Here is a 25,810-nt window from a genome sequence, read left to right as displayed (position 1 = left end):
ACTTCTGCAATCTATTTGGGATTCAAGGATTCCTAATTGCTACTTGAATATGATAGAACCATCCATGATAACTTTTCATGATTTAATTTTTTTACTAGGAGAATAGTGGGCCAAGGTTGCTTGTGAGTCCTAGTGGCTTGGTGTGAATCCAGTGCATAGCGCACTGGTTGCAGCCTCTGCTGGTAGAGCAGGCGTAATGAAGGACACCCAATTAGACCCAAAACTGCAGGAACTTTTAGACCAAAGAACAACCAAAGCCAGGAGCAAACATATAGCAGAAAATCAAGCTTCAACAACAAACCAGAATTGACAATCGATCTCAATGAACAGTAACACAGAATCGAAATAAATCAGCAGCAGTCTTAGGACTAAACCATGAATATTAATAACAATGTAATACCTCCAATAGGTTCAGATCAACAGATGCTAACAGTCCAGAAATTCACAGCGACACGGAACAGAAATCAGAACTCAAATCTGGACAGCAGGTTCTGAAATCTAGTAATCGATCCTAACACTTCAGGAATTTCAACAGAGCAGTATTAAGGAACTAATAAGCACCCCTAATTAATGATTATAAGTCCCAGCCCATTGGAGAACAAAAGTAGCAGTCAATCTTCAACACAGATTTAAAAAACAAATCAAATTCTGGACAGAGAACCTATCGGCTAGAATTATAAGAACCCAGAAAACAGACCAGAAAATGGAATGTCGGAAAGCAGAACTTGCACCAGCAAATAGAATATCCAGCAACAGAAATAAAGTATGGAATAAGGTATGATCAGAGTCAAAACATCACAGGAACAGATACACCAAATCAGAACTCGATTCTGGGGGCATCAGGTTCTGAGAACCGGCAATTGATCCTAACAACATAATCTTCAATAGATAAACAAATCTAAATACTGATTAGAAGGTCTAATCCATCGAGAAAATATCATAGTTGTCATGGTGTCGCCAAGGTGGCGATTTGGCGTCCTGGCTGAAAATGAAGTTCATGGTAGTGCTACGATTTACGTAACTCAAAATGGCGGTCGCCATTGGCTGATAGGCGTCGCTATGGCACCACTATGGACGCTAGGTACGCCTGATTCGCTAGGCGGTCGATTTTTTATAAAATGCAGGGTGATTTTGACAGGGCTATGTTGATTTTTGATGATTTGATGTTGCTTAATTTTGGTTTTATATGTTATAGGGTATATATTGTAGGCTTGTAGTATGCTAAATAACTTTAGAAAATAGGAGAAATAAAAAAATAGTATACTAAACTTTAGAAAATACGGAAAATAAAAAATGACATATGGGCGATTTGACTGCCATGGCAACGCCATAACGGGCGATTTATCGCCAAATCGATTAGCCACCCCTGCTCCGCCTTGGATGGATTTGACACCGTGGCAACTATGGAAAATATAAGCAGCAATCAACAGTAACAGTTAACACAAATCGGACAACAATTTCTGGGTAGAAAACACCATCGACTAGCACTGAAGAAAACTCAGAAACAGACAAACCCATGGTTTGATCAAACTGGGATCGAGTTCCCTTCTGGTTCAGCCTAACATTCGATCAAAATCTCAGGACCATCGGATGGCCAAAACCTCCCAAACAGAATAGGCCGACAGTAGAGAAAAAACAGAGAAATTAATCCAGAAATTCTGCAGAATGATTAGAGCACTTACCTAACTGGCTGAAAGAGATTAGAACAATCAGAGAAAGAAGAGAACACTTGTAGTAGATCCTCCCGGGTTTCCCATCGTAAGGAGTTGAATGGATCAAACACCACTCCCGTCCACTATAATCAAACACAACAGTTCCAGCAGAGACATAGTAGTAAGCTTCTTTTTTTCATTCATAAATCGTTGGGCTTAATGGGAGCCCTCTCCTTTATTTATAATAATGATGGGGTAACAAGAAAATAGAAACTAACTCTTGTTTCCAAAAACTGAAATAGGAAACTAAAGAAAATAGAAACTCTTCTAGTTACTAAAACTGGTAATAGAAACTAGGAATTACAAGTACTGAAATTAGAAGCTTACTAAGTACTGAATTTGGAAACTAAATAATGTTGAAATTAAAAACTATATAAACCCCATCAAGCCAACTTAAAAGGGAAACTAACTAGCAATCCCGTACTCAATCTTAGAGCCCCTCTTTTGGACCTATAGAAGTGGCCCAATACGATCAAAACACTTGGGATCAAAGGTCCAACATGTATGGAACCCAACCCTAGGCTTATTCCTAATAAAACAAGCCTATTTTGGTGATTAATCTGCATCAAGGCGCCAGGTTTGTGGTCTAGAGATCAACTCTTGTCACACGCATCCCCCCCTTTCCTATCATTACCCGGTCCCCTCTTGTATGTGAGTAAAGTCTCCTTGGATAGTTCTATAGGATGGGAAAAAAAAAGGTAATTTACAGTGCCATCCTCCTAGAGAATGCCACTATTATAGAAACACCCCTTGTTTAATACCAAATTACATTCAGACCCCTTGTCGTCAGTCTCTGTTAAGTGATGCTATGAAATTACGTTTTAACCTTTCTGAGTAAAATACATATCTCTATCCCATTTTCATTAACCCAAAATTACTCCCCTCTTCCTCATTGTTGGTTAACCATTGATGCGGATCCGGGTTCCAATTGTCGGAATCGGATCGCTTATGGGCCCTCAATCAACAAATAATTTAATTTAAACAAACCAGTGGCAATAATGTAATTTAAGGCACAACTTAAAAACCCCCTTTTGAGTGAAATAGCTGAATGAGGACAGATCTGGAATTAATCCCAAAGAAAACTCAGTTCTAGAATTAATTTGGTGTTTCTAATAAAGAGTGGCATAATTGTAATTATAAGTCACCGAGCTAGTAAATGGCAAACAAGGAATTACATGTGATGAGGGAGGGGTATTCTGGAATTAGAAATAAAGATAGGGACTATAGAAGATAATGGAAGAAGAGAGGGGCAGTATTGGAAACAGCCAATTTAAAAGGGAAAAATCTCACTTTTTGAAGGTTGTCTTCAACCTTCAGCAACGTACAGAACCAGCGGACATTGGGACAACCTCAGATTGAGAGAGCTTCTCCAGTAGGCCTCAGTTTGGCCTGAAACTTCCAGCGAAGGGTCGCAGCATCGGGTCTTCCATAAATCCAGCACTAGAAAATCTCGATGGCCTAGATCTAATGTGTTTGAGTCTGCAACTGGATCTGACAATGGAAAAACTCAGATCTCGGTCTGGGTTTGATTTATCACCACAAAAACCAAGTTTTGGAAGGGCTTCTCTTGGGTTTGTGTCGCCTACTGGTAGGGAACTCTCTACCAAAGACTCAGCCCAAATAGCTTAAAGGAGAAAGAGATCGATCCTCTAAACTAGGGCTGCAACTGTCGTGCAGAACAGGGTAAGGAAAAAAACCAGAGAATAATAGAGAGGAAACAGGAGAAGGGAAAAATAAGATATTAACAGATTTCAGAGAGGGAGGAAGAGGGATCGGCAGTCATGGATTCAAACCCAAATTCTTCAACTTCATTCAATTATTCAAAAATCTAAAACTGAAATTTCTCCATCGATTACATGTCCAATATAAAGAAAAAATAATCAGAAAATTAATGGCAACTAACTTAAAATGGAAACTAACTAATTTCAAAGAAACATTTCTAAAACAAAAGAAAATCAAATCAAAAGATTTTTTTTTTCCTTTCTAAGTCCATCGTGCACTGCATCAACCATTCTCCCCTTGTCTCCTCTCCATATCTGCGAGTTCCTGCCGAGTACTGCTCCTTCCGTCGCCGACGATAACGGCTCCAGCTGAAATGGATAGGCTGGATTCTCGATAACAGTATCAGTCGAAACCGATACAGATCCACATACTGCTATATCCATGACCAGATCATCTATGACTTCTTCTAGCCCCAGAATTGATTCTTAAATTTCATAAATCCCACAATTGCACCGCAACAGTTCCAGAGTTGAACTAAAAACAAAATAAATTGCTCATCTTAGGCAAGAACCTGTGAGTAGCTCAAATAAGCAATGCCAAACACAGGAACAGTAAGATCATCACATGTCACTTTACTTAAATGTGACATTAGGTGTTCATAGATTCATGGAAAAGCTCAAGAAGGGAATGACAGAGCACATCAAAATCTATGAATGAGTGGATATTTCTTCAGGCCTTTCCCCATTGATGAAGTGACCCACTCCTTCCATCACAACCAAATCCAGCAGAAATGGCACATCTCTCTTAAAGCCACCATCATGTATGTATTTCTTGGCACCTGGGGTATTGTATGTCAAATCCAGGTCACTTACCATAAACTTGACAGGCACTTTTACTTGTACACCAGTCCATGGTGCCATTAGCTCCCAGTTTCTGCAGTACAGAGGCCAAAGAAACAAATAAATACTACCCAAGTGGACAGAGTAGCCACTAAAAACTGATTCTCCACCGAGGATTTCAGCGAATTTAGGGTCTCGGTCATAATCCTTCTCTTCTTCTCTCCTGAAATTATTCTGAGAAGACGCCTCTCCATAATTTTCATCTTCGTCTTCGTCCTCGTCATCTTCTTCAAATTCTTTCTGCAATTTTTGGCGTTCATTACTTCATCCACTTTGATTGCTTCTGGCAACTAGGGCCGAGGTTTCAGGTCGCCATCGACTACATGAACTTGGAAGAGTAATAAAAGGTAGATGACGAGCTGAAGCAGGGAAACTAGTTCCGCCTGAGGAGTCACTGCTCGTTAGTTTCAGCTTCGGTGGCTGAAGTGGTGAGGTAAGCATCTTCACTCTTCAAGTTAGGGTTTAGTCTATTTGAGGTGTACGACTAATTGAGGGTAATAACGGTACTTCAGCATTTTTTTAAGGGTGAAATGGTATTTAGAAAAAAAGAAGCTGCTGATGTCAGCATTTGAGGTATATTCTGTAACAGAGACTGACGGAAGGGGGTCTGAACATAATTTGGAATTAAACAGGGGGTGTTTCTATAATAGTGGCATTCTCTAGGGGGTGGCATTGTAAATTACCCAAAAAAAAATGTCCCAATGGCTTGGTAGCCTCCACTGACATGATAGCTGAGGCTGTAAACCCAAAATGGATGCTCAATATCATACTATTATATGTATGTTCTCTCTGAATGACATTCCTCCCTCTCTGGCAACTTCATCACCATAGTCAGCTGCCCTATGGTGGCAGAAGCCCCTATTTCAAACATTTTATATTTAAGTAGTTAAAAGGACATTGAGGAATATTCAGGATGCTGTAGCTTGCATGTATATATGTACACACTCGCCTGCACATGATTGTGTGTAATTGTGTTCCTCAATCTTTCTCCCTAGCATGTGCTGAGAAGATTTTGAAACCTATTGCAGGATATGGGAAAATGCCAGAATATGAGCAGATATTTACAGACTTCTTCCTGAGCTTGGCGCAGGGCAAGTACAAGAAACGTACTGTGAATTGTTGAAGGCATGCATTGGAAAAAGAAAGGGGACATGTTACAAGATGTTATATATGATGTTTGAATATGTGTATTCACGAAAATATATGTATTTTTTTCTCCTATCCTTCAGTTTGATGTACGGCACATCCTGTATGATCTGTGCGCCAGCAGCTGGGTGGTTTCCACAAGGAAAAGTAGAAGGTATCCCACCCTCTCAATTTGTGTAATTACTTAACTGGAATGATGACAATGCGCTCTCCAAAAGCCTCTGTCATCATGTACATAGGAAGTTCTTTCAATTAACATGGAATTCTCTTTGATTGCTCAAACTTGTGGCCCAATCTCTGTTTTTGCTATCTCTGTGCGTGTGGGTCTTGCAGCCCCGGTCAATCAGAAACTGGATGTGGTACTGTGTGCTCTCTTGGACAAACAACAACAACCAAAGGTTTATTCCAATTGGGGTTCGGTTGTATGAAGGTTCGAAGCAAGGACAAATGTAAGGATCTATGCAAAAAGATTGATTGGTTATGACCATCATATGAAAGTGCCAGTCATGCCTCTGGTCAAATTTCATATGGAATGGCCTTTGCTTTGCTGTGTTTTATTAGAGTTACATAATTCAATCACAATGTCTCCAAGTTTTGGTAATGGCTTTTACGTGGTGTTTACTAATCACAAATGCTAATCTTGTAAACACCACAAATGCCAATCTTGACTCTTGCAGAGGGTTTGTGACACGTAGGACTGAGCAAGGTTTCAGAACTCAGTATTGAGAATGAGATATCCAATATTGTTCTGGATCAGCCTGGGTTGGATAGAAATACTTGTTTTACATTTCATCCATGCCGGTCCACCGATAAGTGATAGGTCAAAGTCCATATTGATCCGATTGTCCCAAACCATGGGACTGAATGCGTGTACATGGTTAGGACAGGTTGAATCTTCCATTTTATACCATTCTCAACTTTGTTGTTCCCGGTTCGTTTTCTCATAGGGTTTATGGATATGTTTTACGTTGTGAGAAGTGTCCGCTGATGGGAAATTTTAATGCTAATACCGAATGTTTCACAGTACCTCAAATTTTGTATTAAAACTAACAATAGGCATTTGTAGATGCTTAAATCTATACCCAAAGAGGCTATGATAAAAATAAAAAAATAATCCGATATGATATATATGCTACAGAACAATAGTCAATTTATCCTTCTCTTATTAGAATTAGAAAAAAAAAAAAGTCATAATTTTTTACCCCTCCCAAGGATCCTCTAAGGATGTCAACCAATTGGGCCGGTTTGGGTCTGGCATAATTGGTCTTCCCCACTTTGGGACTTTGCATCGTGACCAGTTTATTTAAGTAATCGTTTTAAATATACGCCAGGTATGGTCCCATTTAGGTTCAAGTATTGGACTTTAACGGGCTACAAATAATTGGACTAAATGGATAGTAGACGGTCTTAAACAGCTTAATGAAACATCTCTCTAAACATGTGTTGACAAATGAGTGTTTAGAATTACAAGAACGTAACTTCGTTAGAATGGAATATAATGAGAGTTCAGTAATTTACCACCAATATGAGTGAGATGAAGTGAATGTTGACAAGGGCGTTGGTTCCTGGATCAGAAAAAAATCGTCTGCAATTCCGATCTCGTGCAATTCCGTGAAATACCACCTTCAGGGGGTGACACATGTTAGATACCAATGCAATGGTCCAGATCTGATTTAAATGCCTCTTCACTGATTTAATGTTTTATTAGTTGTACCAGATCTGGACCATTGAATTGGTATCAATACACGTGTCACCACCCGAAGGTGGTATTGCACGGAATTATATGAGATCGGAATTACAGACGATTTCAACCCTCCTGGATCCTAATCATTTTCTTCTTAATTATGTAATTCTTGTGCAATTCTCTGTGCACGTGACACCTGTACATTTTCAAAATCCAACAGTTATAGTAGTTTTTTGGAATTCAAATATACACAAAGAGAATTGTACAAGAATTGCACAATCAAGAATCCTTGTTCCCCTCCTTGGGGTGGCAGGTGGCTGAGGTTTCCTTTGTCCTTGCACCTTTTCCTTTTTAACCTCTGAAGAAAGATTTTAAAAATCAAAATCAAATCGTGTGGATTGTTCTAATCGACTCAGAACCAATGGAGGTTGAGTCATTATCTCCTTCATTTGGCCACCAAATATCTAGAAATTCAAGGAAATTGCATGTGCATGGAGAGGAGAGTCCACGATTAAAGGTTAGGGCTGGGGTTAGTACACAAAAGGGAAGTGGGTTGCTGTGTGCCGATAGGTAGTAGGAAAAAAACAGCGTATTGAGTGCACGAGACTCCTTCCACTACAGTGTTTGGGAAAGGTCATAATGCATGCAGCCTCATCTCAATTCAAACCCGCGACCACTAAGGCACCGTTTGATAATGTTTCTATTATTTCTGTGTTTAGAAATAGCAGAAACAGTTTTTCACGTTTTTGGATTTGGTGTTTGATAAACCTATTTCTTGAAACTTTTTTTTGTAAACATAATACCACTAAAAACCCCAATAGTATTATCGGATGCCCAAAAGAGAGAGAGGGTTCGGTTGCCTCTTTTTAGGTTTAAATAGTTTAGAGATTTATCGGGCATAACAACCTTCTTTTTTTCTTCCCAAATTCGTTTCTAGAAATGACGAAACAAGTCCGACTTGTTTCGTCAAAGTCGTTTCTAGAATTGTAAATAGGCATAAATTTTGATTTATATTTCTATAAACAAGTGAAACGGAGCAACTTTATCAAACGCTTTTTAGACTGTTTTTCCGTTTTTGGGAACAAGAAAACACAGAAAAGGCAGAAACAAAACATTGTCAAACGGTGCCTAAGTCACAATGAAGTGACCTTACTGTTGCACCGAGGTCCGTCGTCTATATTACAGCATATGTACAAAAAATACAGCTTATCAATCTCTTGTAAATGACAAGAAGTAAGCATCAGTTGCAGTCTTGCAGATGATCTTTTAGTATACAGATGAGATTTCAGTATATTAACAAGATTACACGCATTCAAGGTACAGAAGAAATACCCACTTCAAGACCAGATTCTTTTCAAGACTGCTCGATAAATATCTGCAACCATCAGAATCAGCATGTAAAAAAGACCCTCTTCAATAACTCAAATAGATGAGTTCTTTGGTGCAGCTCATCCCAAAAAGGGTATGTGAGCATGGTTAGGTTCCTTCCACTGTAAGGAACCCTAACTAGTTGTTGAGAAACTCTATGATAATTAATTAAGGAAATAAGAGAATAGATAACCCTTAATAGTAGGGTAGGTCCATATTAGGGAAAGAATCACTATCTAGTCCTGAAAGCAACTTAAATAGGAAAAAATTAGAAAAATAAAATACAAAAAAAAAAATTCAGGGTTATGCTTGGATTTTTGATAGATTTCATATGAGCTACCATTCACATTTCCTTTATTATATAGGCATAAAAAGGTGGGACTTATTCAAGGATTCTATACACATTGATCACTTGTGCAGGCTTGCAAAGGGTTGGAGGCTGGTACAACCCAACTGTATAAATGCTATTTCCTTTAAGCAATAGTATAGAACATGCATTACAGCAATCATTTCTCCAGTATGTCTTTTTTTTTTTTTCTTGTAGTGACGGGGGGGGGGGTTGTTTCTGGTGGGGGTAGAGTTTCTCACTTGAGGGAATAGTTAATTATTTGGGTCCAATAGTCAGCAGCTGCAATAAAATGCTCACAAAATCTACAGTCCTAGATATATCCCCCAGTTCCACCATAAAGTATCATCAGTGAAAGTCCCCTCAAACTTTTTGGAACTCAGAGTAACTGACATTTCAGGTAATACTTACAATTCCTTCTCAGTCATTATGACCTTAAAATGCTGTTCGACATCTGAAGCATTAGGGGAATGAAATCCACTGAAAAGAAAACAGGAGATGTCTTGTTTGAAAATTGGGAGGGCCTAATGCCTCTTGGTTGATCTAGACTTCGTATCCGTGTGCTTGGTAGAGAGACAAAGGAGCACAAAGTGAGAATTTCCAAAGGTGATGCAAAGAATTCTAAAACAAAAGAACAGGATATAGAATTTTGTGGTGACTTAGTAATTTGCCTTCCAGTGGTGGAATTTAGGCTATATCAAAGTCCATTATTTAGGTTGAGGATGATGATTAGGACAGACCACTGTAATGCTAACAATAGGAGGGTTGAGGTCCTTGATGACATTGAGGAGCTGTGCTTCTTTCATTTACTACATACGGTAATGCTGGGGGGGTTGATAACAACAGAGAACAGAATGTACTACAAGCTCAAAAGCATATTCATCAATAGTATGAAGTGTTTTGAGTTAACCCGTCGCTGGCAACTTTTGCCTTCTTCAGGAATTTCGGACCATACATTCATGTTGGTAGTCGCAGACAAATCTAAAGTTAGAGATCCCAAACCCTTCAGTTTCTTCAGTCATTAGACATTTCAATAGGGGTTCATGGAGTAGGTCAACTAAGCATGGGTTTTCACGTGCTGGATTCCCTGTGTACCAACCCTTGGTGGCTGGAGAATGAAGGTAATGTGAACTTGGGTTCCTTCTTCAGGGAGTTCGTTGTTATCAGTGTAAACAGTATTATCTTTGTACAGAGCCAGAATGGGGTATATGAGATAAGAGGGACAGTACATATAGCTCTACATGTTGCATACAACCTTCGATTAATTCTTACCCCAAAAAATTTGATTATTTATTAGACGAATCAGAGAGTAATAGCTTCTGTCAATGTTACATTGGACATTTCAAGGACTTGACTACACATGACTTGAAACTTCCAACACACCCATTTCAAAGCTTAAAAGGAACTGCCTCCTGGAGATAACATCAAACAGTTGGTAGGCATATGCGTGTGTGAGAAATGTGTAGATGCACTAAGAACTGCGATTAAGTAAAGCAAGCAAAATTTAACACAGGACGGAAGAAGAATCCATACAGTTAAATAGAAGCATCCCACAGTAGAAGCAACTAATTCTCATCCATTAATGTAACGAAGACAACTACTGAGAAAGACCATATGAAGAGGGAAAGAAAATAACTGACAAGAAGATGTTCGGTCCTTCTTCAGGGATTCTCGATTGATTGTGGAGTGGGAGAAGTGGGTAAAGTGGCGGCAGATTCATCAGCAGTGAGGAGAGTCCATTCGGAAGGAAGAGGAGGAAGAGGTGGGTAGACGGTGGGGCGACGCTTGATGTCCCAAGGTTGAGTTTTCTTGGGCCTCGTCTTCCTGTGGTGCGCCGTCCCCTTTTTCTGTGGCCGAGAGGAACACTCTATCATCAAATCCCTTCTTCCTCCTACGCTGGTTGGAGCTGCCTTCATTACAAGGCTCGTGGAAGTGTTGGGTATAACGATTCTCGATCCGAACACCGACGAAATCGACATCTTCCGCTTCTTCTATACTTCTTCACTGTCCCTCTGCAATTTGTTCCTCGCTACGCTCAATTCCTCATTATCCACTGTAAAAGATGATAAATGGGTGTTTCTGGTCCTTCCATTTCAATCCGACTACGTGTACACATCCTTGGATAAGGCCATCAGTGATGAGGTCATGAGGGTCTACGGAATTTTGGCAGAATTTACTGGGCAAAAGTTTTGTGCACGGCCGTGCATGGTGTACGATCATGTACACAACACTTGAATAAGAGATGAGAGTCTACAGTGCACACTTTTCATTCTCATCTAATGGTTTTGTGCATATCATGCATTATGCATGACCGTGCATAAAATCTCTCCCCAATTTAAAATTTGGGAAATGATATTCTATTTAGGAGAGCGGCCTAGACCAGCGTTTTTTATGTCCTATCTCTTTTCTCAAATCCTCTCCAAAACAAGGGTTAGAGATGTCTTTTCACATGGGGAGGGGAGAGAGAGAGATAAACATGTGGGTTGTATGAGCCTCACATTCATTTTATATTGGCAGGTACATGCCAATGTATGGGCCAATGAGAGGATGAGTTGGGGTAGTATAGTCTTTCAAAAACATGTTGTGTGTAGGTTGATATCATGGTTTGAGAACTCGGTATTGAGAACAAGATCGGTCAAGGTCAATACCGATCTGGATCACCCTAGATCGGATAAAAATACACCTAATTTTACGTTTAAAGCCATTTTTTTTTTTTTTACTTTAACCCTTTGCTTCATAAAACATTCAACGGAGAAAAATGATGTTTAATTTTGTGTTAGCATATTCAATAATTCACTTTGGGTGGGAAAAAAAAAGTTTTCACTTTTAGAGTTCCATGTTTTGGTTCAAGGCTTAAGAATGTTCAACATTGATAATAAAAGAAGGATGCAAAGTGCTTCCTGGAACATTGGTTCACTAACTAACAAGAGTTTGGAATCAATAGATGTCATGAGGATGAAAAGAAGGATTAACATTGTATGTATTCAAGAGACAAGATGGAAAGTGATGAAAGCTAAGATGTTGGCCGACTTTAAACTTTGGTATTTGGGAGACCAAAGTGGAAGAGGTGGAATTGACATAGTGGTGGATAAAAGACTTGAAGAACGATGTGGTTGATGTTAAAAGAGTTGGGGACAAGGTCATATCCTTAAAATTGGTGTTAGATAAAGAAGTGATCAACATTATTAGCGTTTATACTTCGCAAGTAGGATTGGATGAGAGTTGGAAGCTATAATTTTGGGAACACATGGATGAATTGATGCATAGTTTTAAACAGGATGAAAAAATTATTATGGGAGGCAGTCTGAACGGACACATTGGGAAGGATAGGAGAGGTTATGTAGAGGTGCATGGAAGTTTTGGAGTTGGGGAGAGAAATTAGAAGGGAACCTCAGTTTTGGACTTCGCAACTACCTATGATCTATCCATCGCTAACACTCTTTTTGCTAAAAGGGAAGAAGACTTAATTACTTACAAAAGTGGACAGCATTCCAGTCAAATAGACTTTTTCCTCACTAGAAGGCATGACAAATGGATGTGTAAGGAATGTAAGGTCATACCTAGGGAAAGTTTAACCTCTCAACATAGACTGTTGATCTTGGACATGTGCTTCTATTTACCGAAGAAGAAAACGATGAACCAAGTGTGTCCTAAGGTTAGGAGGTGGAGATTGAAAAGAGAGTCAGTAAGGTTCTTTATAGACAAGTTGGTGAAGCATGGAAAGTGGGATTGTAAATGGGACACCAACACAATGTGGAATGAAATGATAGATTGCATTAAAAAAGTTGCTAAGGAGGTTCTAGGGGTGGCTAGGGGTACTAAGTTGGCCCCTAGAGAGACTTGGTGGTGGGATTCTGAGGTTCAGGCTGCCATCAAAACTAAGAAAGATAATTTTAAAATTTGGCAAATAACTAGGGAAGTTGAAGACAACAAGAGATATATGGCCACCAGGAACGAGGCAAGAAAGATTGTGGGGATAGCAAGGGCTAGAAAATACGATGATTTCTACAACAATTTAAATACCAAGGAAGTGGAAATGGCTATCTATAAGATAGCTAAAATTTGAGAAAGGAAGCGCAGGGATCTCGCCCAGGTTCGAAGTATTAAAAGTGAGGATGGTAGAGTACTTGTGAATGATGAAGACATAAAGAGGAGATGGGATGAGTATTTTTGTATCCTGCTTAATGGAGACAACCCTAACAGGAGTGGTTCAAGTAGCCTACCCCAAAACATGAATCATAGGTATGTATGTAAGATAGGAGTGATCAAGGTTAAAGAAGCCTTAAGGAAGATGAAAGTAGGCAAGACACCAGGTCCGGATGAGGTCCCAATTGAAGTGTTGAAGAGTTTGGGACCACATGGAGTTGTTTGGTTAACCAAGTTGTTTAACAAGATTATGAACACAAAAAAGATGCCTAATGAATGGAAGAGAAACATTATAGTTCCAATTTACAAAAATAAAGGCGATATCTAAAACTGCAACAACTATAGAGGCATAAAACTTATGAGTCATACTATGAAACTATGGGAGAAGGTAATAGAAGTTTGCTTAAGAAGATAAACGAATATCTCAGGCAACCAATTCGGTTTCATGCTTGGGAGATCCACTACATAAGCGAATCTACCTACTTAGAAGGATTATGGAAAAAGTCATAACCTACAAGAGGGATCTTCATATGGTCTTCATTGACCTGGAAAAGGCCTACGACAGGATTACCAGAAATTTAATCTGGCAGGTTTTAGAGAATAAATAAGTGTCAAGTAAATAAGTGGATATTATTAAAGACATGTATGGAGATGTGGTGACTTGTGTGAGATCTGTGGGAGGCCAAGGTGTTGAGTTCCCAATTAATGTCAGGTTACATCAAGGATCCGCATTGAGCCCCTACCTATTTACACTTGTCATGGATGATTTAACCAAGAATATTCAAGGAGAGGTCCTGTGATGTATGCTTTTTACAGATAATATTGTTCTGGTCGATGAAATAGTGACAGAGATTAATGATAAGTTGGAACTATGGAGATATACTTTGGAATCGAGAGGTCTCAAGATAAACAAAACGAAGATAGAATATATGAGGTGTAACTTTAGTCGATCGAGGATTGATAGTGAGGAAGTGAAAATTGAGGGGAGAGAGATCTTACAAAGTGATTGTTTCAGATATTTGAGCTCTACGTTAAACAAAGAAGGTGAGATTGATGATGATGTTTCCCACATAATTAAAGTAGGATGGGTGAAATGGACAGCCATAAGACCAGCTATGATGTATGGTGCAGAATGTTGGCAATTAATAAGCATAACATAGATAAGTTGAGTGTGGGATGAGGATGTTGAGATGGATGTGCGGCAAAACCCTGAGAGATAGAATAAGAAATGACCAAGTTAGATCGGATTTAGGAGTTGACCCAATTCAAGATAAGCCAAGTGAATGTCGGTTATAATGGTTTGGGCATGTCTAAAGGAGACCCTTGGATGCCCCAGTATGGAGGAGTGATCAGATACGGATGAATGGAGCTAAAAGGGCTAGGGGCAGGCCAAAATTGACCATGATGAGTTAATTAGTAGAGACATGCAAAAGTTAAGTCTTCACCCAAGTATGACATCTAACAGAGCTGCCTGGAGGGCTAGGATTCGAGTTGCAGACGGTACGTGAGTGGGATGTCCCATAGTTTTTTTTTTTCAAATACTTGCGGATCCATGTAGCCGACCCCATTTAGTTGGGATAAGGCTAAGCTTTGTTGTTGTTGTTGCTTAAGAATGTTCAGCAGGAAAACTCACCTTGCTAGTATGCACTGTGGCTGAAATCTACAAGTGTAGACAATTTTTTTTTGGTAGCAGTTGTCAAATTCACATATCAGTCCAAATGAGAAGTTTCACATGTTTAGAAATGTCTGATCCTAAGATGATCAAAATTATGCATTTAGATTTCCTGATTTGGATTTGGGGGTGGATTCTAGATCTATGGATTTGAGTAGAACATATGATATCAAATCCCAAGATCTTCAAATTCATTGTTTGTTTGCATTATGAAATCTTATAAATCTGACAGACATGAATTTTTTAGAAAATTATCATATTAACAATTTCTCCATCCAATAATGAGTGACATGGTATGCTCAGCCTCAAGGTCTTCAACAGATGAGGCCAAAATCAGAACTCAACAACCGACTTCTTAATGCAACAACCATGAACAAACATTACTGAACATGAAGACTTGAAGTCCACCCCACACTCTAAAGAACTCAAGTAGGTTGGGGTGTTTCTTCACAACTTTTTAGTAATCCCTTTCAATTGGTCCCCTGTGATTAATGAAACCAGAAACTACTCACCTAACTGTCAACAACTGCAGAACCAGGTTCCAACAAGATTTAAATTGGATGTAAACTGTTTTTGAATGAAGAAATTCTGAAGCCATTCAATGCTCTGGACTTGTGAGTTGTGACTCTTCCTTCATCTGGTCCACTAGCACTGAATATAAATCATTAACTAAAACAAACATCTGTTATTCTGTTCCTGTCACTAGTCAAGTTTATTTGCGGTCACCAAACATGAACTGTTGAACTAACCCATGAAAAGTAGCTAAAATCCCAAATCTCTCAAGAAGAAAAAGCATAGTTTTAGGTAAACATTCTATTTGTCTAGGCCTTGAAACTAAAATTCTATTAGTCTTATAGAGAAAGGGAAAGCTCTAATTTTTCCAACTAGTCTGATGCTTAAGCAAGAAGATGATCTATGAAGATGAAAATGGCATCACAAAAGAATGAGAGAATGAATGGAAACAATGAAAAACAGCAGAATGCTGTTCTCATATATTTTCTTAATAAATTGTTTCACATTACATCCGAATTCACCAAAATAAAACAAATCACACCTCCTAGGACAGAGAAACCTCAAACTAGACAAGGATAAATGCACAAATAGTTTTCATGGGGAAGTGATCTGATTCCTGATCCTGCTTGAACGCCTGACTGGTGTCACTGCTCCTTCATCTCCAGATACCTGCAATGCACAAAACACTAACAGAATTAGACATTAACCATTACATGTTTTCTTGCAAGGAAATGATTTTGAACTTGTCTTGGTTTCCATTATAATAGGAAGTAATTAAATAAGAAGAAAGTGTAGTGTGCCTGGCAAAGGATGAAATGCAATTACATGTTTGCTCTGGAATTTCTCATATGTAGTAAAGCTTCCATATGAAGGAGACTCAGCAGAGAACTCTGATGAAGAGGCCAAGGACTCCCTTTTGGCGCTCCTTCTAGGTTTTCTTTCATGGCTCTGGACTTCATTAGCTCTATCTGAAGCCTTCTTCTTGCCACAGTTTAAGCTCACCTGTAAGGAGCTGCTCATCTCCGACGGACACGACTCTCCCACTTTCTCAACCTCTGCTGGCCACAACGGTAAGGGCGTCATCTCCTGATTTAAATGGCCACTGCTAGCTGATACTGAGCACAAACTGGACTTCTTCTTCGCCACCAGCTGCTCTACTGGCACAGCAACCTTGGGAGCAGAAGCCTTGTTTTGTTTGAGAAAGAGAAGAGGTGCTACCAACAGTGCCAGAAGAACCGAAGAAATTCCCAGCACATTTTGTACTGGGAACCTGTAAGTTGATCCTTGAAGTGAAGATTCTGGTGGTTCTAGACCATGAGAACTTCCGTGCAAAAAATCTGAATCCGTGCTTTTTGTCATGGCTTCTGCATTAGTTGGTTCAATGTTAGTAAATAAATCAGTATCATTTTCACCCAGAGAATCCGCTTCTGAAATGTCAGATTCCACATCAAAAACCTGTGGAAGTAGAGGTTGTACTTCAATCTCTATGTTGCTGCATTTCTCTGCAACCTCAGCGCTTGTTGGCTCATTGTTGGTATAAGAAACAAAATCACCTTTGTCCAGAAATTCCACCTGTGGTTGTTCTTCAAACTCCACATTAGTTTGTATCTCTGCAATCTCTTCTTCCACACTCTTCATTGTTTTATCAACTTGCCATTTTTCTGTGTGATTGTCACCATCATCTACTGTTCGGCTTTGATCGGCCAAATATTCTCCATCCAGGGAAGTGGAGTTAACGAATTCCAGAGGAACAATTTGTTCCAGTCTGTTGGAAGTGGAAATCAGCTTGGATAGATATGATACAGAGTTGACTGACCAAAGCATTACATCATGGGATAACCCATCAAACTTTGTTTTTGCAAGTTCAGTGATTTTTGCAGGGGAATCAAATCTAAAGGTCTGACTTTTAAACAGGGAGGGGTAGTTCATGGGAGTATCAGTTACTGGAAAGCATAAGCATACAACCACAAGAATCAAAAGAAGAGGGATGGATTTGGATCTCCCAAAGTGTAACTTTCGAGACTCATTAATCAAGAGCTCCTCGTTTCGATTTTGGCTAGTGTCTAGTTCATGCTCAAAAAAATGGTTCTCATTCTCTTCTTCAGAAGCCATCTCAGAGGAACCAACATCCTCATATTCGTTTTTAGGGTTATGAGATTGGGATTCTTCAGTAATTTCAGTTTCTGAACTACTCTCAGAGGAGAAGAGTTCTAAAAGTTGCTTTCCCTCTCCTGTATCAAACCCTTGCTCTTTGTTGAGGTAATCGTCAATTCGTGGATTGGGTTTGTAACGAAGAAACTGAGGCCGTGGGGAGAGGTAGTTTGTTTTTGGGTCATATGGAGGAAGAGAAGGATCCACTTCCAGAGGAGCTAAAACAGGGGACGGTGAAAGAGAAGGTTTAACCTCTCTATTCTCTGGTGAAATTAATAAGAGGTCAGGGGTTTCTGTGGTTACCTCAGAATTGAAAATTTCTGATTTACGGTTGGCATCGTTCTTCAAAACGACAGGAGCAGGAGACACCAAAGTCGCATCTGATTTTTTGGGGGTTTCTGGGTGAACCTTAGAATTGAAAATCGTTTCTAACTTTGAACTGACCTCTTCGGCTATGGCATCGTTCTTCAAAACGACAGGAGCAGGAGACACCAAAGTCGCATCTGATTTTTTGGGGCTTTCTGGGTGAACCTTAGAATTGAAAATCGTTTCTAACTTCGAACTGACCTCTTCGGCTGTCTCAGAAGGATTAGTAGCCGTGAAGGGAGATTTTCCAGCAGAAAATGAAGTTCTGACAGCTTCATTCCTCTCTGTTAACACTTTCCTTCTGGGTGCTGGATTGATTTTTGAAGCAGCAGAAATCGTAGGAGCCATGAAACTCTTCGTTCCTGTGGAAACGACTGGTGATCTTACTCTCGCTGGCTTCAAATTCTGGTCTTTTTCATCTTCCTTTTGCTTGTCTGGAATTCGCAGAGATGCTGACCCTTCCCTGTGGCCTGAGTTCCTTTGCGAGAAATCTGTATTCCATGGACCAATTGACTGTTAAGAAACAAATCCAAACACATAAAAAAAGATTACATAGAGATTAAAAAAGTTTGAAGTTCTTGAACCTGCAGGGCTGTTGGCAGGGGTGACTGGATTGAAACTTCTAGGATATGCTACTATGGAAGGTCTGGTGAAAGGATCGCCACTGAAACTCTTTCTGATGCAAGTACTTTCTTGGGTTCTTGAATTAGGGTTCGTTCTGCTTGAATTAGGAGACGGAGATCTGTTTGAATTTGAGGAGATCGCCATGATAGTTTCGAGAATCACTCAGCAACGAGGAAGAGGGGGAAAAGAAGGAAATTTTACTTGCTTCTTGCTCTGAAGATTGAAAAGATTGAAACCGCTGTGCGGAAGAAGTAAAGAAGGGATGAGGATATCTAGGGGTAGATACGAGGTATCAGATTGTTTCTTCCTCTTATGAGCGCGCTACTGTTTTTGAAGGCAAATGACCGTTGTACAAATAAGAATTTAAAACTAAATTTCGACCGTTGGAGCATCCTTTTCCTGTTCTCCTTTCCTCAATTCTTTTCGGCCCCGTTTCCTTCGAGGGATTTTGGTGGGGTGGGAGTTAATAAGGGTGGGATACTTTCTCACCCCATGAAATATCAGGACGCTTGTTTGTGTGATTGGGATTTTGGAGTTTAAATTATTTGCAATGACTGGTAAGGTGTAGTGAGCATTCAATGATTTTATCAAAAAAAAAAAAAAGAGCATCCAATGATTGGGTGGATCAGTCATGCACTTCATCCATTGGATGTTCATTAAACTTCATCGTCTCACCATAGGCAATTTAACACGGAATTTTGAGTAGGCAAAATAAAAATTTGTGCTTTTCCTATAGGTCGACGTGGACCACAATTTTCACCCTAAAACCCTCACAAAGTCCTTTTGATTTAGTGGGACTTTGTTGAAAGTTTGAGCGAAAAACCATTGGAGTGGTGCACTCTCTCTGCAACCGCCGACCCCCAATCACATGGAACCATAGTGTCAGCAACCCTACAACCTCTTCCCTTGCTGTAATGGCAGATCAACATCCACTGCATATTCCCCTTTTTGGCCTCTGTCTCACTTGTTGAGAAAAAAAAAGATGGTTGGAGATTGTGCGAGAACACTACCATCTCCCCGCCTTGCTCATAACTTTGATTAAAAAAGAAATAAGCTTTGATTTTACATCATCTAATGAAGAGACCGGAAACACGCCATGAGAAAATTGAATTTCAAAAATAAACATCTAACCTCGAAGCCCACCTCCATAAAAAACCCTTTTCAATTCCCACATGTAGTATCAAAAACACAAAATTTTAGTCCCGCATCTTCTAGTTTTTGGACTTTCCCTAGAAGGGAGGTTTTTTTTTTTCTTCTTTTTTATGAATATTCTTTATTATTATTATTATTATTATTATTATTATTATTATTATTATTATTATTATTATTATTATTATTATTATTATTATTATTTTCGTCAGAATTCGGTGTGGTGGATCGAAAAAATAAATTCTCTTTCTCAAAAGTGAATAGAGAGGCTCTAGAGGGATTCCAACCGACATCAATGATTCTGACAATAAATCAAAAAATGCAACTTATGAGTTGAGGAGATACCCCTGACCCATCCAGGAGTCCAAAATAAGTATACTTCTCTCCTTTCGTTTCCTTTAATTATAATAATTAATGTAAATTAGAATAAAGTTGTTAAAATTGCATATTAGTTTAAATTAGTGTAAATTAGTTAGACTAATTGTAGAATGGCTGTTAGTATAAAGTAATGTAATTAGAGATAAATGCTAGTTTAAGCATATTAGATTAAAATAGCTATAAATAGTTTAAAGCATCTAGTAAATAAAAAGATCTCTTATAAAAATAAAGTAAATAAAAAGATCATTGTAAAAAATATTCATTTCTATGCATATCACATGAGCAGATGACCACCGAATTTTACTAAGTGGACTGAGTGCTTAACACTTTTCCATGTTTAAAACCTAAGACTCATCTTTATCACCATACTCACCCTCCTCAAAACTTGGTCAGGATAAGTCATGTACTAGTTGAATTGTGTGTGTGTGTTTTATATGACTCAATAAACATAGAGTTGCTTGGGACTCCACAAGTGATATGGCTCAGTAATAATACAGCATTACTTATGACTTGCATAAACTGAGATTGGGTCTGATCATTTTTATAGGACAATTGGACAAACATACATGACTTTTAATTAAGTTTTACAATTTTTATTGAACTAAAATGAATAACCGAAATCAAAAACCTTTTAATTTTCAACTATCGTTTCTACCATAGTTAAGTCTAGATTCTTTACCGACATGGGGTCCTCCTCAAATGGATAGTTACCACCTCATGTGGGTAGAGAATCTAGCTTTCTGGTTACTTGGACTCTCAAACACGAGTTTCATAACAATACTAAAGTCATATCTTATGATCCAACCAGATAAATCAAATTAGGTTCATGTACAAGATTGTTCTCATATGCCCTTGATCATGGCACTTAGAATCCACTTAATCTAAGGTCCAATATTAATGGATTTCAAATGCCATGACCAGGAGCGTACCCTCCCGGATCACCAAACCCTTCATGTAGGCTTCTCATGTGTTCATTTTCTTCCATAATTACCCTTGTATGTACTCTTAATGACAATAAATAGAACACATGTCCTCACCTAAATGCATTTGAAGAGTACACGTACAGCTAGTGATGAGACTCGGCCTCGCGTTAACTATCCTTGAACAAATAACAACAAATAATTAAGGTTCTCGAGGAAGTACAATACATAGTTCTTTTCCTCTTCGGTCCTTCAATCCGTGCAAGGAAATTTCGTTGAATTCCACGCAACGACTACTTCGGATCTAAGGAAACGCTTAAACAGTAATCAGTTTGCTTGCGAAGACTACTCAGTACTCACACGAACTCTTTTCCTTCAACCACGCGTTTTTTTCGTAACAGAAGTCGTTACACATACATCTCTCTCTCTCTCTCTCTCTCTCTCTAAAGCCTCTTCCATTTCGCTCTCCTCGAAGTTCACACTCCATTAATGGCTGCAGCGACCACCATTACCACCACGACTGATAAGCCTGCTCCATCCACGCCCAGAAGAGTTTGTTTCTCCTTCGCAGCGTACGCCAAGAACGTAATCGACCACCTCAAGAAATGCAAGATTCCTATCTCCGATGGTCTCAGCGAAGAAGAATTCTCATCGATCGAGTCTTCCTTCCGCTTCACTTTCCCTCCAGATCTCCGTTCTATCCTTCGAGAAGGACTTCCAGTGGGTCCCGGCTTCCCCAACTGGAGATCATCCTCGCCTCAGCAACTGGAGATTCTCATGAAACTCCCGATCATGGGAATCGACAAAGAGATAACCAGAAACAACTTCTGGTGTCCTTTTTGGGGCGATGAGCCTCTTAACCCTAAGGAAGCCTTAACTATGGCCAAGCGTTTCATGAAGAAAGCTCCTCTTCTCGTTCCTATTTACAGGCAATATTACATACCTTCACTTCCGAATCTTGCCGGGAATCCTGTCTTCTTTGTCCAAGGTGTAAACTTCCATTACTCTGGCTGCGACGTAGCCGGATTCTTCCAAAACGTTGAATTCCGTCGGAAAAGCAACATTCCGAGACCATCTGATTTGTCCGAATCGTCGACCATGGAGGCTCCGGCATGGGCCGCGAAAGCCGCGAGGAGAATCGAATTCTGGTCTGACTTGGTGGAGAGTGGGGGCGGCGGCGGTGGGGGCGGTGGGAGTAGGAGGAAGAGGGAGGCGTCGAAATTGAATCATTTTCTAGAAGAAATGAGCCGGACACTGATGAGAGGAGGATGGCGTGAGGAAGAGGTGAAGGAGATGATGATGACGACGAATAATTCAATGGACGGTCAGGATGATGAGGAGAAGCATAGATTGGTGTTGACGGATACAGGGAGTCTGGCAAAGCACTTGCGGTTAATGTCGTTGACGTTGCTTCGAGCCGGATGGACCATCGATGACGTGGCCTATTCTCTTGGCGTCCATCCTCATCAACATGAAGCCCTGGACGACTAGTCATCCTCTTCTCCCTCCTCTTCTAATGAATAGGATCTACGTGGGTCCCACACGGACATATTGTCCACGTATAGATGAAGAAAATTAGAACCGACCCAAATACGACATTGATCGAAAGTTGGTTTGGTTTGATAATTTTTGGGCCCACTTTGAATTCTTGTGTTTTTGGGCCCACTTTGAATTCAATGTAGTGTAAATTGGATGGGTAAGTGATTGATAAACTTGTATGTAACAAACTCATTTTAAATTCAATTTATAGCCACAAATAAAGACCGAAAGCGTTTTTAAGAGCCATCAAGAATTCAAGAATTCAAGAATCCAAGAATTCAAGATGTTTGACATAGACATGTTGAGAGGGTTGTTTGTAAAAAGAGATTTTGTCTTCATTGAGAAATTCATTTCTCAAGTTCTTAATTCTTAATTGTAACGCCGCGAAAGAGACAGGTGTTGTTCTTAAATAACACCACCTGTCACCAAGAGAGACCCAATCTAATAAAAGACTTCCAACGTCTACTAAGGCCATCTTTGATATTATTATTTGTTTTTTCATAAAAATGGTTTTAATTGTATTTGATATCATTTATGGAGCTTGTTTTTATTTAAAACAAAATTAGTAAAACATAAAAAGCAAAAAGAGATCCAGAGTCATTTATGTGTTTTGACAAAAAATGATCTTTAGTTATTTTTATGATTTTAATGAGCATATGTTTAAAGGCTCAATATGAAAGGGTAAAATGGTCATTTTATTTGTAATTGGAAATTCAAGCTCCTTTCCCCCTCTTCTTCTGTCCAAAGTGAAGAAAGAGAGTTATAAGAAAGATGGGTGAAGGGATTCCCTTCACCCATTTTTTTTTTTAAATTATTTTACACATAGAGATACCAAACTATTTCTCACAAAAAATTATTTTTATCAAATAGTTACCAAACCATTTTTATGTTTTGATAAAAAATGGTTTTCATTAATGATTTTTTGTTAAATATATTTAAAAAAAATATGATACCAAAGATGGCCAAAAACCTGGCCAGCACGACCAACTCAAAGACTTGATTGTCAAGGCCTCCACCTTAATATATGCCATTTTTTTTGGGTTGGCCTGGGCTGCATTTTGGTTTGGGCTTCTTGCCCTGCTGGAGCTGAACAACTCTATTAATTATCATATGGGAGCTTAATTAGTTGGTGCTCAGAATTTATAAACATTATATTACAATCTATGTCACCATTTATTCATCTAGAAAAGATATATGCAATTGAATAAAAAATAATGATTAACTTTTAGATTAAAATTTAAAGCATTACCGAGTTAAGCAATATCATAAGGGGAAAATAGTGCTCTATAGTTGCACGGTCCTTGTGCCAAAAGGGGTCAATGATGAGATACACATGGACATCAAGAGGGGGAGATGAGAGCATCATTTCACGGCCTTTTGTGTATAAATACAAAGGTCGCATGACTAGAAAGTGTTTATTTTTCTATAACTTAAATTTATCAAAACGTTCTTCCATGTGGCAAAATCGACACATAGTTAAAAATCTAATTGTATATCATAGTATGCTATCATATTACTATTATTATAATAGTTTGTAGCAATTTTTTTACTCATAAGAAAAACCTTTCCGCTTATTATATAAAACACATGACAAGGGAACGCAATAAACGTGTGAAAAGTTAAATAGGTTTGTCATCGAGAATCCAAAAAAAAAAAATCATCTATTATGCTTAAAATGGACAAACAATTTATATAATAAAAAATCTCAAACATGACTATCTTTGTTGGACGAAGTGAGATATGTATATATATATATATATATATATATTTTTTTTAAGCATGCCACGTATATCATATGAACTGGTCAATGTAGTTTTACATTCATACATTAATTATTATTTGATTCCTAGGTTTGGTATTTCATGAGGGAACATTTAGTACTAAGAAAACCACATCATATCTCACTTCAACGTGAATAATAATTGCGCAGTTGGTGAGTTATGGTGTACAAAAAACACATGCTCACTAGGAGGTCTTGAGTTTGAGTTTCCTAGCTATTACCTACTTCTCTCCCTATCTATCAAACAAAAAAAAAAAATGGCAAGCTTGATAAAATTTTGAGATGCTCCGAGCGAAGAATTGTGTGTTTGTTGTCTAATAGGTGAGTTCATGGGGACTTGACATTTAGACAAGGGCCGTGTATTTAGGCCCGCTCAATGATTTGTTGTTGCCACGCAGCGGACCTACACGTGATGTTCTCTCTACTCTGGTATTGGCCCAGTTATTCGGTTGTTGAAGTCCCTTTAGCGATCTTGGTCAGTTTGCGTTTGTCCCAGGTTGGGTATATCATGAACCACCCCATTGGGCCTAAGCTGTTCGGCCGGCCCTATATACTCAGGTAGCTTGACCCATTTGTCATGTTTTTCCCGATCGCATACTTTTACCATAACATTACCTTAGCATCCTTTCTTATTTTTGAGGTCAAACCATTGTTAGCAAAAAGGGGAACAACAAAGAAAGGGAAACGGACGGTACAAGTTTTAAACAATAAAATTTTTCGAATGATACGGTCAAATAAACAGTAAAAATCGAAAAACGGACAGTACGAGTTTTAAACCTATAGATTTCAAACAAATGGAACTAAAAAAAATATAGTATATTCATATAAATTAAGGAATTATTATATGAATATCTCTATCTAGTGTTCAAAACAATTACAATATCTAACATTAATGTCTTTACATCTCATATCTCATTATAAATTTTAAGACATATCATTGAATATCATCCAACGTCAATTCTAAATTCATACACTACACATGCCTAAAGTCTTATTGAGCAATGTGACTAGGTTATGGTGTCGTTCATTGTTGTCAACATAGTCAACACACTCTCGAAGTGATATATGTTCAATTAGAGTTAGGAGTCATTGTTTTATAAATATTTTTCAGTAAATACTTTAGTTTATAGCTCAATTTCGGGGTCCATGAATTGAATTTGAGTTGAAAGTAATATCATGAGAAATATAGTCCATTGGGAAAAAGATATATGATCAATTAAGTAGACATTACCTTCAAAAATCAAGTCTTAAAAAAAGCCATAAATACGAGAACATGTTTTAAACGTGTTCAGAACGAAAATGCATGAAGTTTGCTGTTTTTTTAAGTATCTTTGGGAAGCATATGATAAACACATGTTTTAAATAGTAAAAGACAAAAACGCTTTTCAAACAGAGTTTTAAATGCGTTTTTGCTAACAGTGGGTCAAACTAGAGGAGTAAGATTGCCAATTAAGATATCTGGGTAGATTTCATAAACTTGCATCGTAATAATTAGATTAGAATTTATAATCAAAATAATTCAAATTAGTTTGTGGAGATCTTTAGTTTCTTACCATGAGTAAAAATTAGGAACTTAAAACACATACATGGCAAGAGAATAACGATGGGCATTAAAAATTAAATTTAAGAAAAATCAGGGCAGCTTTGAGCCTAAATGAAGTGTGAAGAAAGATATAGTATCTTTCCCCCCCCCCC

The 25,810-nt window shown here is 38.5% G+C and overlaps 3 protein-coding genes across 3 annotated transcripts in view; 2 read left to right on the top strand and 1 right to left on the bottom strand.

The window, feature by feature from the left end:
• LOC122089168 (inositol-tetrakisphosphate 1-kinase 3-like) overlaps positions 1 to 5,761 on the top strand; it is a 22,384-nt gene extending 16,623 nt beyond the window's left edge. Inside the window, exon 11 of the mRNA XM_042658688.1 lies at positions 5,459 to 5,761. The gene's annotated coding sequence lies outside the window, so the exon portion shown is untranslated. The remainder of the gene's footprint in view (positions 1 to 5,458) is intronic.
• A 9,886-nt stretch (positions 5,762 to 15,647) lies between these two features.
• On the bottom strand, positions 15,648 to 18,682 carry LOC122088969. The gene is made up of 3 exons (XM_042658361.1): positions 18,310 to 18,682; positions 16,034 to 18,216; positions 15,648 to 15,877 (listed from the first exon to the last, which is right to left on the bottom strand). The coding sequence occupies exons 1-3, from the start codon at positions 18,491 to 18,493 to the stop codon at positions 15,803 to 15,805; spliced, it is 2,442 nt and encodes an 813-aa protein (XP_042514295.1). The 5' UTR covers positions 18,494 to 18,682; the 3' UTR covers positions 15,648 to 15,802.
• Positions 18,683 to 20,966: 2,284 nt separating this feature from the next.
• LOC122072146 lies at positions 20,967 to 22,568 on the top strand. The gene has a single exon (XM_042636709.1). It carries the CDS (start codon positions 21,286 to 21,288, stop codon positions 22,285 to 22,287), a length of 1,002 nt encoding a protein of 333 aa, XP_042492643.1. The 5' UTR covers positions 20,967 to 21,285; the 3' UTR covers positions 22,288 to 22,568.
• The last annotated feature ends 3,242 nt before the right edge of the window (positions 22,569 to 25,810 follow it).

Source organism: Macadamia integrifolia, chromosome 2 (genome assembly GCF_013358625.1).
Source record: "Macadamia integrifolia cultivar HAES 741 chromosome 2, SCU_Mint_v3, whole genome shotgun sequence".
Lineage (NCBI taxonomy): Eukaryota > Viridiplantae > Streptophyta > Magnoliopsida > Proteales > Proteaceae > Macadamia > Macadamia integrifolia.
The sequence above is the reverse complement of the archived record's forward strand: the minus strand, read 5'-3'. Positions and strand labels throughout refer to the sequence as shown.